General features: G+C 50.0%; 1 protein-coding gene and 1 long non-coding RNA gene across 2 annotated transcripts; one reads left to right on the top strand and one right to left on the bottom strand.

Moving 5' to 3' along the window:
- The first annotated feature begins 5,366 nt into the window (after window positions 1–5,366).
- Window positions 5,367–6,389, top strand: LOC141929363 (uncharacterized). Its single transcript, XR_012625012.1, has 2 exons — window positions 5,367–5,525; window positions 6,200–6,389. It is a non-coding gene; the product is annotated as an uncharacterized LOC141929363 (long non-coding RNA).
- A 367-nt stretch (window positions 6,390–6,756) lies between these two features.
- DUSP1 (dual specificity phosphatase 1) lies at window positions 6,757–9,467 on the bottom strand. Its single transcript, XM_074838695.1, has 4 exons — window positions 8,982–9,467; window positions 8,684–8,832; window positions 8,314–8,533; window positions 6,757–7,800 (listed from the first exon to the last, which is right to left on the bottom strand). Exons 1-4 carry the CDS (start codon window positions 9,349–9,351, stop codon window positions 7,430–7,432), a joined length of 1,110 nt encoding a protein of 369 aa, XP_074694796.1. The 5' UTR covers window positions 9,352–9,467; the 3' UTR covers window positions 6,757–7,429.
- Window positions 9,468–15,675: the final 6,208 nt, after the last annotated feature.

Raw genomic sequence — 15,675 nt, 5'->3', positions numbered from 1 at the left:
GATGTCTGCTGGCTCCAGGAGGGAGGAAACTGTCCTAAGGGAGTAGGAAGAGCAAAAGACAAAGATTGAAAGGATTTTTTTTCTCCTTGCAAATGGCTTTTTTCCTTGCTGTTCCTCCCTTCTGTCAGTAGGAAAGGGTGGGAACTATTGCTCGATACCGTGCAATCCGCTGTTCAGCTGGCTTCTCGCACAGATCCCAGGGCAGCCAGAAATCCTTCGGCTCAAAGCATCCCGGTGATGCAACAACAGTTCCAGCCAAGCTACACCAGCCGACAGGGTTTCAACATTTGACTGTCTTTGACCATCTCAGATGCTGCAGTTTGCATTAGTGCATCTTGAAAAGCCCTGAGCAGTTGGATTCCTCATACTCAGCTGCCAACAAGCCTGAAGATGTTTCCAGAGGTCATCTCCTCCCCTGAGATGCCAGGTGTGATCCACCTAGACCTGGGAATGGGAGAAGCAGCCATCACACAGAGGTGGTTATAGGATCCCACCAGGTTGCACAAGAGCCAGACTGGTACCCGGACCTTCATCCAGGAGCTTTGATCTCCCAGCAAAGCCCAGCGAGGCAGGGGAAATGCCATGTGTGCCCAGACACAGACCGAGTTCACAACTGATGCTATCACAGCTGACACGTGTAGGACTGCTGACTTTTTTTTAACAACAAAGACCAAGAAAACATCCTGTAATGTAACATTTAAACCAGCACTTACGCGATTAAAAAAGAAAGACCCACCAGACATGGTTACGTAGTTTATGCCACTTGTTTATATCAATGGTGTCTCCATTGCCTAGCTAATGGCAACAAGCACTGGGCACTTTAAACCACTGAAAAACAGCAAAGTTCACACCTTTCTGTTGTGTATTTTATATGATAGAACAATTGTGCATGCATACAGGATTGAAAACAAACACATAGATATAATTTTTAAAATACTCATCATGCAAAAGCTCCTGAAATATGTATCTGCAATCACCAAGATTTCACCGCAGAAGACAAGAAAGGAAAGAAGTTACTAGTTGGTCTGCAAGTATCACAGGGTATCAGCAAAGACTATTAATGAACATCTGCAGTTTATATCCTCCATAAATTAGAAAAACCTGCCATCAAAAATACATAGTGCTATGACCCAGTTTCCAACTAACAAAACCTTAACAAGATTTGAAAGAACAAGATAGTGTGTGGAAACAATTTTACCATAGATGGTATTTTGACAAGAATTTAGGGAAGACACTGAAGAGAAACCACCAGTATGTAAAAGACCTGAAAAAGCCATTTTTAGACATCTCCACCACAATTGCTGGGGAACAAAAAAAATCCAACCTTTCAAATAAAATTAAATTATCTCAGAAATTAGAAGCCTAAAAATCACACTGCAGTTTATTATTTTAGGCCAGGTGGGACCTACATTTGGCTCTGAGACAAAGACTATAATTCAAAAAAAAAAATACTGTGTAGTGAGAACCTGTTAATTTGTAACCAACTGGTTACCGAGCTAGAAGGCAACTACGTCATATGAGAGTCCTCTGGGAGACTATTTTTAAACATGGCCTATAGTTTGGGAACCAAAAGGTATTGAAATGAGACGGATTGGTGTCATACATAACACTTTTATGAGAAATGAAGCATTTTCTGTGGCACTCATGATAGCCCCAACATGGCCTATACAATATGGATTTTGGAATGAATTGGCTGACGAAATTACTGTTCCCACAGCCCTGACTCACTCATCCTGAACAGCAAACAAGACCTAGGTAAGATGTAACGGGGTTACTAATGTCCACTGTTACTAACTGTGCTTCATCCCCCTTCCTGTACACCGAGTATGTTCACGAGCGGCTTTTCTTTTGGCTCTCTGAACACCTTCAACCCTCCCGACTCTGAGCCAGCAGCACATCACTGCTGAGCGCCCACCCAAAGGACACATCCACCCCCCGCCAGCCCCGGCGCTGGAAGGTGAGCTGGAAGCTGCCCACAGGCTGTGCCGGGTGTCTCATCTCGCCCACTCCCCTGCCTGCCAGCGCGCCAAGGCGGGGAAGCCCAGACCGAGTCATTTCTGTGTCTAGCAGGAAACGCATGCAAATACAAGAGCTTGAGAGCACCGCTTAGGAAAACCCCCAGCTCAGCAGCCTCCCAGGGACCTCAGCCCCTCAGTTGTGCCACGGGTGCTGGCAAGGCTCAGCACTAAGGGCACGCACAGCCTGGCACTGCAGGAGGGGTGCACAGCCACAAGCAGCAGCTGGAAAACACTGGAAATGGAAACTCCCAGGGGGAGGGAAAAACCAAACAAACCCACACCTGGAGAACAGGCTGTCCCACACCCTGTAAGGACAAAGAACAAACCTGCCTTTTCCCCTGGTTTTGGCCACCAGTCTTACAATGATGGAGCCAACTTGCTCTGTGCCAGACTAACAGTGTCAGGCCCACGTAGGACCTTGGCACTGCTCTCCAGACAGGCACAGGTTTGTACAACTGCACTTCCAAAATGGGAAATAGCTCTCAAAACCAGGAATCCTTTACCCACCCCAGCATCAGAGCAATTCAGCTGTTTTCTCTCAGGTACCTGGGTTCATGCCTTGGAGGGTGCCCTCAGAGTTCCATGGCCACAGCCTGAGCCAGACCCCGAGCTGGGTCCCCAGCTGGACAGGCTGAAGTCCTCACAGCAATGTCAATTAAAGCAGCAGAGCATCAACAGGTCCTGCTTTTCCTCAAGCTCTCAGGTCTCTTCCTTCAGGCCTGCTTTCCCTCTTTTAATATCTTGGTCCCACTTTTATTCCCTTGATGGGTGCTAACAGGACCCACTTGGCCAGGCACCTTGGCTGTGCCTCTTGGCTGGGCTGCCAGTCCCCCATCAGCTGTGGCCACTAGCTCTGCACTGTAGTAAACAGCATGTACTGGGAAGGCCACACACAGCACAAACCTCAGGGCTAAATTCTTCTTTCATCATGAGTGGGTTTGAGCCTGAGTTTTAGCTGTTTTCCCAACCTCCCTACAGCCTTGGATGGGAGCAGATTTGAGGAAGCCAAAGCCCCGGGTGGCGTCTTATTGGCTACACTGGGTGTAGGTGTCTGTCATGGACATCATTGCTGGACAAGGGAAAGGGTAAGAAAGAGGTTTAGATGAGGTTTGAGGTGTAGTGACTTTTAACCACAGTGGACAGTCGCACACCACGACCTTTTCTGCCTCCCTATCGCACTGTGACTCGCCTGTGGAGCTGGGGAGTGGGCTCTCCGGGGCTGCACTTAAACACCATTTCCAAATGACTCTCAGTGCCCTTTCTGCTGCCCTGGAGCCAGAGAGAGGAAAAAACCCAGGTGGTAACCAGGCAAACTAGATCTGCCTGTGTATGATTTGGATGTAATGTTCTTTTTTCAACATAATGGTATAACACATCCTTGTGGCCCTGCTAGTCTGATACCGGGGTGACTAATGCAGGATAGTCCCCAAGCTTGAGTACACCCAGCGCCTTTCGAAGCGCTCATTACAAAAGAAAGGCAAAAGCTTTGAGACAAGGGGATTACCTGACACGCATCTAATCTGGAGCTCTGTGTCTGTTTGTCATGTGATAACCGGGTATACTGTACCCCATGGGTATCGCATCTTGCTGGGGATATTACGCGCGGCTCGTGCTGTGTCCCCGTGTGGGCTGGCCACGTACACCCCTCGGCTGTGGGGACCCATCCGTGGGTGCTGTATGAAGCCTCACGTGCTGCGTGTGTTACACACTGCCATGACTTCCATTTTCGCTATACGCTTTGGGGTGTTGGTGGTCCATGCTCTGGGATTTTGAGGGCCCGAAGGGCTTGTCTGCATCTCCCCATCCCTGCTCTGCACAGCACACAATGGCCATTGTTTGCCTTTGGGGTGGGTGAGCAGCCTCTGGCTTGGGAGGAACAAAGCCCGGAGCCAGTTCCTGCCAACACAAAACATGCCTTTTTGTCACTTCGTGACAAATTGGTTTGTCAGCAGCAGGAAGTGATGTTACTGCCATCCTCACCAAGGGGAAACTCCTCGTGGTTTCCATGGGGATCTATGCAACTGTAGAACTACAGGTTTATATAAGCTGAAAACCCTATGCATACCCGCTGTGTGCCAGGTTTCTAAGGGTCTTCAATCAGGTACAAGGGGCAGGGTCTCGGCCAAGCCCCGCAGGGGGACACCCGGCTCGCGTGGAAGCCGGAGGAAACGGAGTTCAAAGCTGTAAGCCAGGGTGAACTGTGTGCCCAGATATCCCAAACAAACAAAACAGTAAAGCAGGGAGAATAAATGAGGGGCGAGAAGGGAAAATGCCTCCCTAACACTTTTACAGCAGGCAAAGTTCAGCTCAGCTGTGTCATCAAGGTGTCCTCCAGCTCTGCCATGCATGGGCTCTGCCACCGCCCATCTCAGCCCCTCGTGTCTCCTTGTCTGCCTCATACCTCCTCCTCTGCCCCCACCTTGCCAGCTACGCCAGTCCTTCCTTCCCCGCTCCCAGCAACCCTCCCAGCTGAGCCCATCTGTCTCCCCAGAACTGTGGCACTGAGGTGAAGTTTGCAGGTCTCACTCTGATCTCTCTTTACTTTTCGCTGTTGTTCTTGCGCCCTCATCCTCCTCTTGTTTGGACTGGGAGCAGCCTGGGATCTGGGTGCGATCCTGTCCACAGAGAGTTTGCAGGAGTCTGTGGGCTCTGGGCACTGTGGGACTCTGATTATGGGAGACAGCAGAAGGATCACAACAAAGACTTGGAAAAGCACATCGTGTGTCCACAGAGCTGGAAGTGCATGTCGGTGCCTCGCTGGGACCGAAGCCCTGCGGTTGCTGGCTGGCTTTTCTGCCATGGGCTTTGTGCTGAAGCAGCTCTCTTTTGCACCCCTCTGTCAGGTGCCTGCTTAGGTTATAAAAGCTGATCGGCTGCCAGGTAATGAGTTTTATTGTTCCAAGAAACACATAAACAAGCTCTCCCGGCTGACGGGGAGCGGATTTCTGTTTGAATTGCGATTAACAGGCAGGATTTTTTTTTATCAGTTGCATGGCCGAGGCTGCCAAGGTTGTATTTTTCCACTGAACAAGCTCTGCTTTGCTTTGAAGGTGAAAGTTTGTTCCACTGTTTACTGCAGGTGTAAAGAGGCTCATGCATTCAGGAACAGCCTTGCACGCTTGACAGGTAGGTGCCATCCCACGGAGCAGCACAACCTGCCAAGGGACTTTCCATGGACAAAGGGGTTTTGCAGGATTTGCAGCACGGGACAGACTTTGGGGAAGAATATTCACTTTGAGGTTCATGCATGCTTTAGGAAAGTAAGGGTTTCTAACTTTGCTTCTTAGTGCCCAGGGACCTCTCCTCCTTTTAGCTGCTCCATTTTTTTTATCCCTTGGTGTCAGGTTGAAGCTTGGCGATGGCCGACGTGTAGTGCTGACGACAGAGCTGCGTTGGAAGGGTAGCTCACATGGAAGAATTTCAGACGCAGCAGTGCATCATCCCATCCTTCAAGGGCACCTTGTCCCAGGAGAAGAGTCCTGGATTTTAGCACCATTAATATTCCAGGTAACTTGCAGGATTTCAGCAGAAGTTTGTGGTGCTTTGCTTGTCTCCAGTTATGTGACAAAACCACAGCTGCTTTATGCTTAAAAAGCCCCTGAAACACCTTGATTTTACACAGAGAGTCATGACCTGCTGTATCTGCCCAAGCAAAACCATTTTTGATTTGACTCTCAGTATGAGAGATGCAAGGACTGGTGGCTCCCTTCTGGAGTGGACATAGGACACCTGATGCCCTAGTGCTTCCCTCAGCATCCATCTCCCTGTTACCAGAATTAGTACCCTGCTGAGGAAAGCAAGCTTCCAGCTGTGTCTCTTCCACATCAGCTTCCCCTGGTAAGGGTATGTCACAGCAACTCTGCTTCCCCCATACCATCCTACCCCCCACACCCCGTGGAGATGCACAGTTCTGTCACACCACACAGCACTAACCCTGCACCATTTGCTGCCCATCACCCTCACCCCACAGCTCCTGCCCATGAGCTGCCAGGAGTGCCGGTCCCTTAGAGCTTCCCTGCTTGGCTTTTGATATGCTACATAACTCTTCATTGCCTCAACTGAAACACCAGATAAAAGTCACTCTAGGGAGAATCTGCAGGAGGAGAGAATTTATTTGGGTCTGGGTAAGAAAGTGACTTGTTGGTTACCTGATCTCATGTTATGTCCCCATTTGTTTACAGAGACAGCCCAGCAAGCCAAATACTTCACTCCAGGCATCAGAGGCAGCTTGAGTTGCAAAAAGGAATCAAGGAGGTGGGCCAGAAAAAGAAAACACCTTGGCACAAACTCACAAGCACTGGGGATCTGTTATCAACAGGCTAATTTTTAGACTTAACCTTTGAAGCATTAAAAGTAAACAAGCAATAATGAAACTTCTTTCTCCTTCCTAGGAAAAGAACTATTTTAAAATCACTGTAACCTTGTGTCCAAGTCTCAGCTGGTTCAAACTGTTACAGCTGTGTCCACCACTGCAGCCAAATCCACCTTACAGCTGAGAAGCCAGCCTTGGCTCTCTGCCACTGCATATAATTATATGGGACAAAGAAGAGCTCAGGTTAAGAAGCAGCAGTAATTTCTAGTCAATTATGTTGTTTAAACCCATTTTTCCATCTAGTTCAGTGAAGACTTGAGAGCAGATTTGGAAATTCAGATTTTTCTTACAGCTCTTCACCTGGGAGCTTCCACAGGAGTTTTGGGACTGTAAAAATGGAAGATCTTAAAGAATGCATCATCCAGCTCAATAGAAATATCATAATTTATTCTGTTTGTATAAAAAAGTTATAATCATGTAACAAAACTATGTCTTCATAAGAAGAAATATATTATTTCACATCATAAATAAATCAGCAAACATACAACCCTTGGCAACTCAAAAAAGCACTCGCCTGGTGCTTTCACGTCAGTGCTTGGGAAACAAGAAGAGCTGACATACACACACAGGATTACAGTACCAAAAAATACTGAGGTATTTGGTTTCTCTAGAAATGAAACTTTAGGTTTGTAAAGGCAAAAAAACCCAATGCACTAATGTAAAAATAAATAAATAGGACTGTCATATAAAAGGGGACAGCATCAGTGTTGCTCAAAGTGTCCAGGAATGGGAATACTGGTGAGCATGCTACTAAACATGGAGCAGGCTTAGGACAGACAGAAGACAAGGAGGAACAGCTCAGGAAGAGACAGTGTCCATTGATCTCTGTGTAGACATCCAGATACTGGCTTTAAAAGTCAGCAGAAGAATCAGTAACACCTAGTTCTCTGGCATCAGGTGAGCTCCTCTCCGTTTACGACACTGTTCTGGGATGCATGGATGGTTCCCACAAAACACAAGTGGCTGATGACACTGTCCCTGTAGTTATTGCACTTCTGAGACAGTAAGTCTGAGTTCTGACCATATTTTCACCTGTTTTTCAGCAGCTCGGGGAAGTGGTGATGGGGCTCTGAAGATAGCTTAAAGCACTGGACGAGGTGTGAACAGGGATGGAGACTGGAAAGTTAAAGACAGTGGTGGTCGAGGCTCCTCTGTCCAATACTGACATAGCGGGGCTCCCAGCTTCCGCTGAGCAGTTGGGGGCAAGGACCTGCGACTCAAACTGAAGCAGCTGCCCCATGAAGCTGAAGTTTGGGGAAATGATGCTTCTTCTCTGCTTCACAAACTCAAAGGCTTCATCCAGTTTGACTCTGTTGGTCCTCATGAGATAAGCAAGGCAGATGGTTGCTGACCGGGAAATGCCAGCCTGGCAGTGCACAAATACCCTTCCTCCATCATTTTTAACTGAGTCTGAAAGAATTAAAATACACAGTTAGCAAACAAGTCCCACTGTTTCCAGAGGTGGGAAAGCACAGGCTGCTGTTTTACATTTCTTTCATCCATCCCTTCCTTAGCCTAATAGATGCACCCAGTGCTTTTGAGACAAAGAGAGCCTTTGTCCCGAGGGAACCAGCAGTCAAGCTATTTTCATTCTGGGCTCCAATTCCAATTATACTAATAGCTCCTTCAGGTCACTTCAGCAGTCTTGCAAGATTACTTTAATACTGATCTGCTTAAGTTCACTAGCTCTTTTCTGTAAGACCAATGCCTCTTGATTCAAGATTTCAAACAGCTTTGTGAAGCTAAGATTAGTCCTCCGAGTAGAATAAAATTAATGGAAGTGTTCTCCGATTATATCTCCCCAATTGAATGAAACTCCCCAAACGCAAATGTAGGTTTTACTGGGGGAAGACAATAACTAAAAATCACTTCTCAGGGTACATTACCCCTAAAAAGAACAGACTGTAAAGAGAGCTCATTTACCTATGAAATCAATCGCCTCGTTAAACCAGGAGCTGATATCTGCCTTGTGGTTGTCCTCCACAGGGATACTTTTATACTGGTAGTGCCCTTCGAAGTGGTTGGGACAGTTTGCCGAGACGTTGATTAATGCCGTGATCCCCAAAGCGTCCAGCATGTCTTTTCGGGAGGCATGGTAAGCGCTGCCCAAGTAGAGGAACGGCAGGATTTCCACGGGCCCGCCCTAGAACAGAAAGGACGGGCAACCGGTTAACTTCGCCCGGCAGTTCTCGGCCAGCCTCCCCTCCTTTTGTCGCACGAAAGCCGCAGGCTGCCTGCTCGCCCCCAGGCCTCGCACGGAGCCGCCGGAGCTGCCCTCCCCGTCCCCGCTCACCTGGTCGTAGAGGGGGGTGCCGCAGGAGCTGCACCCCGAGTCGGCGCTGCCGGGCGCGCTGCTGGCGCTGAGGGGCAGGCTGAGGCCGGTGGGGGCGGCCGGCTTGGTGCAGAGCTCGGAGCAGGCGGACGAGAAAGCTTCGTAACCTCCTGCGGGGACAGAGCGGGGAGAGAGGCGCCGGGTGAGCGCTGCGCGGCCGGGAGAGGCGGGGGAGAGCGGCACTGCCGCGCCTGCTGCGCTCCCCGGCCGCGTGTCCCGTCCCCCCCTCCCCGGCGGGGGTGGTCCCGGGGCCACTCACCCTTGAGGAAGCAGATGCGGGCGCCGCGGGCCTCCCTGCAGAGGGTACCGAGGGCCAGCAGCAGCGTGCTGTCGCGCTTGGGCAGCTCCAGGTCGGCGCTGCGCTCGTCCAGCAGCACCACGGTGTGCAACAGCCCCTGGCGCAGGCGGGCGCGCAGCTCCTCGTTGGGGACGACGTGCTCCAGCGCCAGGGCGCCCTTGGCGCGGCGGCGGACGATGGTGCTGAGGCGCACGTTGCAGGAGCCGCGGATGTGCGCGGCGTTGAAGGAGAAGAAGGAGCGGCAGTCGAGGACGAGGCACTGCGCGGCGCGCTCCTGCAGCAGCCCCCGCAGCGCCTCGCACTCCAGCGCGCACACCCGCAGGTTCACCATGGCGGCTGCGGCCGAGGGGAGGAGGAGTAACAGTAGTGAGGAGGAAGGCGCGGCCGGTGCCGGAGGTGCCGGTGTCCCGCGGAAGCGCAGCACCGCACGACCCAGTCCGGCCCCGCACGCCCGCGCCCGCCTTATATAGGGCCGCGCCGCCGGGCCGGCGTTTTCTCAATGGGGCCGCGTCACGTGGGCGCGCGCGAAGACGTCACCTGGCGGTGCGCCAGCACGGGCGCGCCCAGCCCCGCCGGCGTGACGTCATGTGCCGCGGGGCCGCCCGAGCGCGCCGGCGCGCCCGGGTAGAGACAGGGCAGGCAGCTCCGCGTGGGTACCCCCCCCCCCCAAATCTGCCTCCACACACACGTATGGACACACAGATACACACGGGCACACACAGGGACACCTGTGCGGCCACATGCGCTGGGGTGCTGCACGCACCAACACACGCACATACACATGTATGAACATGTACATATAGACACACACATACACAAGCACTTACCACACACACATAAACATATACACAGAGAAACACATACAGGTGCTGACAGACGTGCACACACTTGCCTACAGACACACATATACATATGTACATATATACATATATAAATACATAAACATGCCTATACACATGCAGACGTGCACATACACATACAGACATGTGCACATACAAACACAGACATGTACACACACACACACAGATGTACGCACACCTACAACCACGCATGCGCCCGCCCCCTCATACACACACATCCACCCCCCCACTCGCACCCCCCAGCCCTGCGCCCGCCACCCCAGCACAGGTGTCCTGGGGCTGGGCCACCCCACTGCTGGCTGTCCCCCACCCCATCCCCTGCCCCATGGCTCGGGCCTGGCTGGGGCTGGGGCAGCCTTCACCCACCCCCCAGCACTGGCTGCTCCCCCTTTCCCACAGAAATCGGAGCATTGCGGGGGGAAGGAAGCTGCTGGAGCAGCAATGCAGGCAGATGTGGAGCCTTGGGTGCGGGCATGCTTATTCTCCTAAACTATAACGAGACAAGCATATGCATACATATATTTGTATTCATGCATAGACATATGTACCTGTACAGACATATCTACACATAAATATATATGTGTATACATCTATTTGTATATGTATTTATTACGTAAACACATATTTGAGAGCCGTTCCCATCATGTTTTATGTGTAAGGAAAAAATGTAGTAGACCTGCAGCCCACGCAAAGTTCATTTTCCCTGCTGAGAACACCCCCAGGAGTTGGTGCTGCCCAGTAACCAGCAGTGGAGTGGTGGGAGCTCTCTTTTTTCCCCCCTTGGTAGTGCATCAGCACTTCCCAAAAGTTTTCTTTTCCCCGTGGGTGTCTGGCATCCACCAAGATACTCGGGTGTTTATTACTCAGGGCTTCCAGTCAGCGATGCTTCCACTTCCCCTGCCGCCCCGCAATGCCTCCCTGGCCCCGCTGGCTCCCGGCTGCTCGCTGCCCCCAGCCACCTCTGCGGCCCCAGCACCTCCTCCCACTTCAGCCCTTTTCCCCCAGCCCTTTCCCAGTGATGTCTCTTCCCTCCGTGCTGCTGGCCCCAGCTGTGCTGCTCCTTCCCTGCATCGTTCAGTAGTTTTCTGTTTTCATTTCCCTTCTTCAGCTGCTTCTTTCAGAGGAGACCTCCTCATCTACCCCAGGGCTCCTCTCCCACCATCCTGCCCCACCAGCCTCGTGGGCTGCCAACCATCACTCCTCAAACTTTCCATCTTCTCCCCTACCAATGTCCCTCAGTCTTTAACCACCTCAGACCTCCTTCTCAAACCAGCCGGGCTCTGTGTCTGGCCAAGATCTCCAGGGCCTTCCAGCCTCCCACGGGTGGCCAGGAGGAGGGGGCACAGGGACAGGCACAGGCAGGCGAGTGCCAGCTCCGGCTCACCCGCTTATCCCAGGATTGTCTCTGCTCTGCTGAGCAGTGGCGTTTTTGCCAGAACTGCAGCCTCAAAGCAAATCTGTTTTTTCAACATGTTCCTTAAAAATAAACATGGGATTGCACTTTTCAATCCATTTATTTATTGTTGTTCTTTTAACAGCGGGTTGGAAACAGATTGTGGGAGAAACGCTCACACACTTCGTGCTGGGAAATGACTCTGCTCCACCACACTGTCCCCCACTCTCTTACTGGGACCCCGCAGCTGTCCACAGCAGATCACTGGATGTGAGTCACGGGACCCACCAGCTGGGCGGGTGACACCGTCCCCCTGCACACGAGCATGTGGGAGGCGGGCAGGAGTGGGGGCCATGCCACAGGCCGTGGCGGACCCACCTGCCCTCCTCTGATGCGCTCTGAGCCAGCTCTGAGACAGACGTGATGCTGCTGCAACACCATACCATGGCCAAGCTCTAGTGACCTTGCACGTCATCTGGCAAACACCAACCTACCCAGATTTTTCTAAGGAGCTGATCAGCAGGAATTACCAGTGATCGATTGCTTGCCAGCGTCTTGCAGCAGAAACCAGTATAGCAGACGGCCACAGGACAGGACTTGATTCATCACCTTTTCCTAGAGAAAATGTCATCTTTTGATATGGACCTCAGATGTTGAGCTTTCTGTAAGTTTATACCCAGAAATTACTTCACTTTACTCCTTTGGAGTGGGATGCAGGAGCAATTTAAGGCACCACGGGGCAGGAGCACAGGAGAGGCAAGGACTCTGCTCAGCCTAAGCGCTGAATCCCTGCAGGGTTAGGAGCTGGGAATGTCCTTCTCCCAGGGGATTTGATCGGGATGTTGATCTCCCCCAATCAGCCCAAAGACTTCTGTGTTCCAGGAGCAGAAGCATGAGTTGGGAGGCTTCACTTGAACGCTTTAATGGAAAGCAGGATTTTTAATGGTGCTGTGCCACCAGTGCCTCGTTAGTGGGAACAGCCATCCCTGACGCACAGATGCAGGTATCCCTATGCCACTGACAGTCTTTTCTCTCGTTGTCCCAAACTCTTCTCAGTGTCCCACAAGGAAAACAGCTAAAAGACTGAGATTTTCTTCCTCCAGTTTGACAATCTCAATTTTTGCCAGGTTTAAAGAAATTGCCATGTCTGACACCTGCACAGCTAAGTGAGAGTGTGCTCTCAATGACAACCACCTTTCCAGTCGTGATGTTAACCAGCACCATACAAATTTTAAATATGGGCCAGACACCACGGACCTTGGCTGTTCTGAGACAGTGCAGGGAAGACATCCAGCTGAGGCCTTTGCGCAAAGGGAATTTGCCTCCGCAACGATGATAATTGCTCTTTGATGGACTTATATAATTGTGAGACTTTTGAATCTGGTCTTGTTTACACCCAGTGCAAATCAGGAAAAAAAAAATTCATCACATGTGGCAGTGTGTGCTTAATCACTTATAATCCTGGACTAGCTATTTCCTTGCTTTACTCTATTTTTGTTTTCTTTTCTTAAATAAACCTGCCATAAGAATGAAAGAAAGGAAAATACAAAACAGGGCTGAAGTGGCATTTAGGAGCTTGCTCTGACCTGAATACCTTTCTTAAGGGTTAGATTTCCTGTCTTAACAAAAGCCAGGAAATACAAAATTAACCCCTTCCTCCAAAACAATCCGTATTTGCACTCAGGCCACAATGTCATTGTAAGGGTAATAATAGAAACAAGAGCATGAAGTGCTGGGGTGGGAGGTGATGCTTTGATTTGAGCAGATGGGACCCACTGCCGGCATTCAGCCCCCTGTATCCCCTGGGCTTTAACAGTTCCCACGTTTCTCTATCAAAACGTGTAAAAGTCCATAACAACATGAGAGCCCCAGGAGTGTGAGCCCTCACTCCTGACATTAGGGACTTCTTGGGAAAATTACTTCATGGCAATTTCATCGTGTCACAGCTGAGCGTGTTGTCTTTGTCTTAGCAGGACTGGAGACCTGGCTGGCTTTCCCCAGAGGCCACGGGTCTCCCAGTGCAACCTGGTTGATGTTTATCTCTGAGGGTAATAAAGGGCTGCAGACAGCTTCTGCATTAACTGACACTGATGCCAATTAGTTAGAACTTGGTGACAAGTGTAGATAACCCCTGGCCTGGAACTGGCCCATTGCACAAACCTGTTACCTAGTAATACTGGTTATTCAGGCTTTTCAACTAGTCACTCATGGCCAAAATCAGTCCTGAACGGTTCCAGTAAAGCCAGAATTACAGCACCATTGGACCTGACCTGAGCCTGGATCTTGCTGCCCTCAGTGCAAGTTTTGTCTGAATAAAGATATGAAGGATCAAGCCTCAACACTTGAGACAGAGAACAAAAATGCATGTGGGAACATTTGGAAACCATGCTGGATGCATTTCTTTAGCATGTGTAACATTTTCTCCGAATTCAGTTTCACAACCCAGCATTTCCTTTTGTAAATATTTGGACAGATTTTACATAGACACAGATTCACAAGATACAGAAGGAAAAAGAAAGGAAAGACTTGGGGGGGTGGGAAGCTAGAGAAAGAAAGAAGAGAAAGAAGAGAAAGAAAAAGAAAGGAAAGAAAGGAAAGAAAGGAAGGAAGGAAGGAAGGAAGGAAGGAAGGAAGGAAGGAAGGAAGGAAGGAAGGAAGGAAGGAAGGAAGGAAGGAAGAAAGAAAGAAAGAAAGAAAGAAAGAAAGAAAGAAAGAAAGAAAGAAAGAAAGAAAGAAAGAAAGAAAGAAAGAATCAGCAATGAAAGCTTACAATAAACAGAATATGAACAATATAGAGTTACATACTACAATTAAAACATTATTTTTTATGCATTTAAATCCTGAGCTTTAACCTTTTTGCCAGGGTTTGGCTGAGCTCAGACTGCCTTAGATTCTTCATGTTGGAGGTGATGAGGTGGGGGAATGGGAAGGCAGAAGGATCAGACCCCACAGCATGAAAACCAGCTCTGGGCTGGGGTCTGAGCTCTGAAGAGACAGACTGGAAAAGCTGGTATGGCCTTATTTCTGTGTGCCATGTCCAATGCGTAAGTATTTCTTGCTGAGTGGAAAATAGTTGGAGCGGCTTGGGTATTTCAACTGAGGACACCTCCCAGTACAGAAGGGAGGAATAAGGAAAGCCCCTTTCCCCCAGCCCTGCCTAAGGAAATCTCAGCTCACTGCTTGCCTGCCTGCCTCGGACTGCTCTCTGCCTCCTGCTCCCCACGTTCTGGGCAGAGATGGGGAGACAGCAGGCACTGGCAGCAGTGGGTGCCTTTCTTGCACACTTATGGACCATAATGGTCACTCCTTGGACTCCAGGCTCCTCACCATGAGCCTTTCTCTGCTGTATTTTTGATGCAGAGCCATGAGCTCCCCATCGCTCCGTGATGCTGCGGGCAGCACACCACGTGCTGCCAGCTCTAAAATGTGACAGCCCCCGGAGCCAGCCCCGCGCTGCAGCTGGGGGCTTGCCATCAGCTCTGCATCTGCGGCTCCGTTACGTGACCCGAGGAGCCCAGCCAGCGCGCCTGGCACCATATGACCCCATACATGTGTGTGTGCGCCTGTCACAGGGCCTGACATACGGCATCTCATGGCCTGAAACCCAAGACACTTGAGAAGTCTGCAGCGCGGACAGTCCCCCATCATAATTTTGCAAGTGGCTCCGTGTCTGCTTGAGCAGCTAATGCAAGTCAGGAGTTCTGCTTTCTCTTCCAGTGACTCACCGAGCTGCCTCAGGCAAGTTGCTTAGTGCTGTGTTTTAACATGATTACAGGCATTAGACAGCCAGTCTGGAATACCATGGATTTGATATTCAAAATCATTAAATACCTACCTCCAAAGGAAAATCTCTGGGAATTAGTGGCACTGATACAGTTCACAGCACCAGGATCAGCTTAGTAGGGCAAATGGTTTAGGCAATTTAATCTTACATTTAATTGCCTCTATTAATCTGCTATGAATCATGCCATGCACTAGGCATAAGGGTATTTATTCAATAAAATCACTGTATTTGTAAAGTTCTCATATTTCATCATGAAAGGTATTAGATATATAATAAAATATACTTATGGGAAATTATTCTTCCTACTGCTTGAATGTGTATTTTCTCAATAACATCCTCTAATGGCTAGCATGGTAAGGCAAGGCTTCCGTGGGAGGAGGGTGAATTTGAATAGAAAACAAATGACGTACCTCACACTAAGAAGCAGGGAGAGGCGTGCTCTCCTACCCAGAAACATGAGAGCTGGGTTTATTGCTAGTCATGTGATGTCAGTGTTTTGTGGGCGCAGTGACTATGTATGAGCTTCACATTCCCAGAACCATTTGCTCTCATAAAGATTGAGATAAGAGCTGCTGAGGCACTGCCATTTGTAGGCTGTTCTTCTGTTCTTATCTTTAT

The sequence above is a fragment of the Strix aluco genome, chromosome 13, assembly GCF_031877795.1.
Source record: "Strix aluco isolate bStrAlu1 chromosome 13, bStrAlu1.hap1, whole genome shotgun sequence".
Lineage (NCBI taxonomy): Eukaryota > Metazoa > Chordata > Aves > Strigiformes > Strigidae > Strix > Strix aluco.
The sequence above is the reverse complement of the archived record's forward strand: the minus strand, read 5'-3'. Positions and strand labels throughout refer to the sequence as shown.

Coding starts and splice junctions, on each gene's coding strand:
- DUSP1 (XM_074838695.1), bottom strand. CDS start 9,351: ATGGTGAACCTGCGGGTGTGCGCGCTGGAGTGCGAGGCGCTGCGGGGG. Junction 8,534..8,683: donor GCACCCCCCTCTACGACCAG/GTGAGCGGGGAC, acceptor TTTCTGTTCTAG/GGCGGGCCCGTGGAAATCCT. Junction 7,801..8,313: donor CGAGGCGATTGATTTCATAG/GTAAATGAGCTC, acceptor TAATTCTTTCAG/ACTCAGTTAAAAATGATGGA.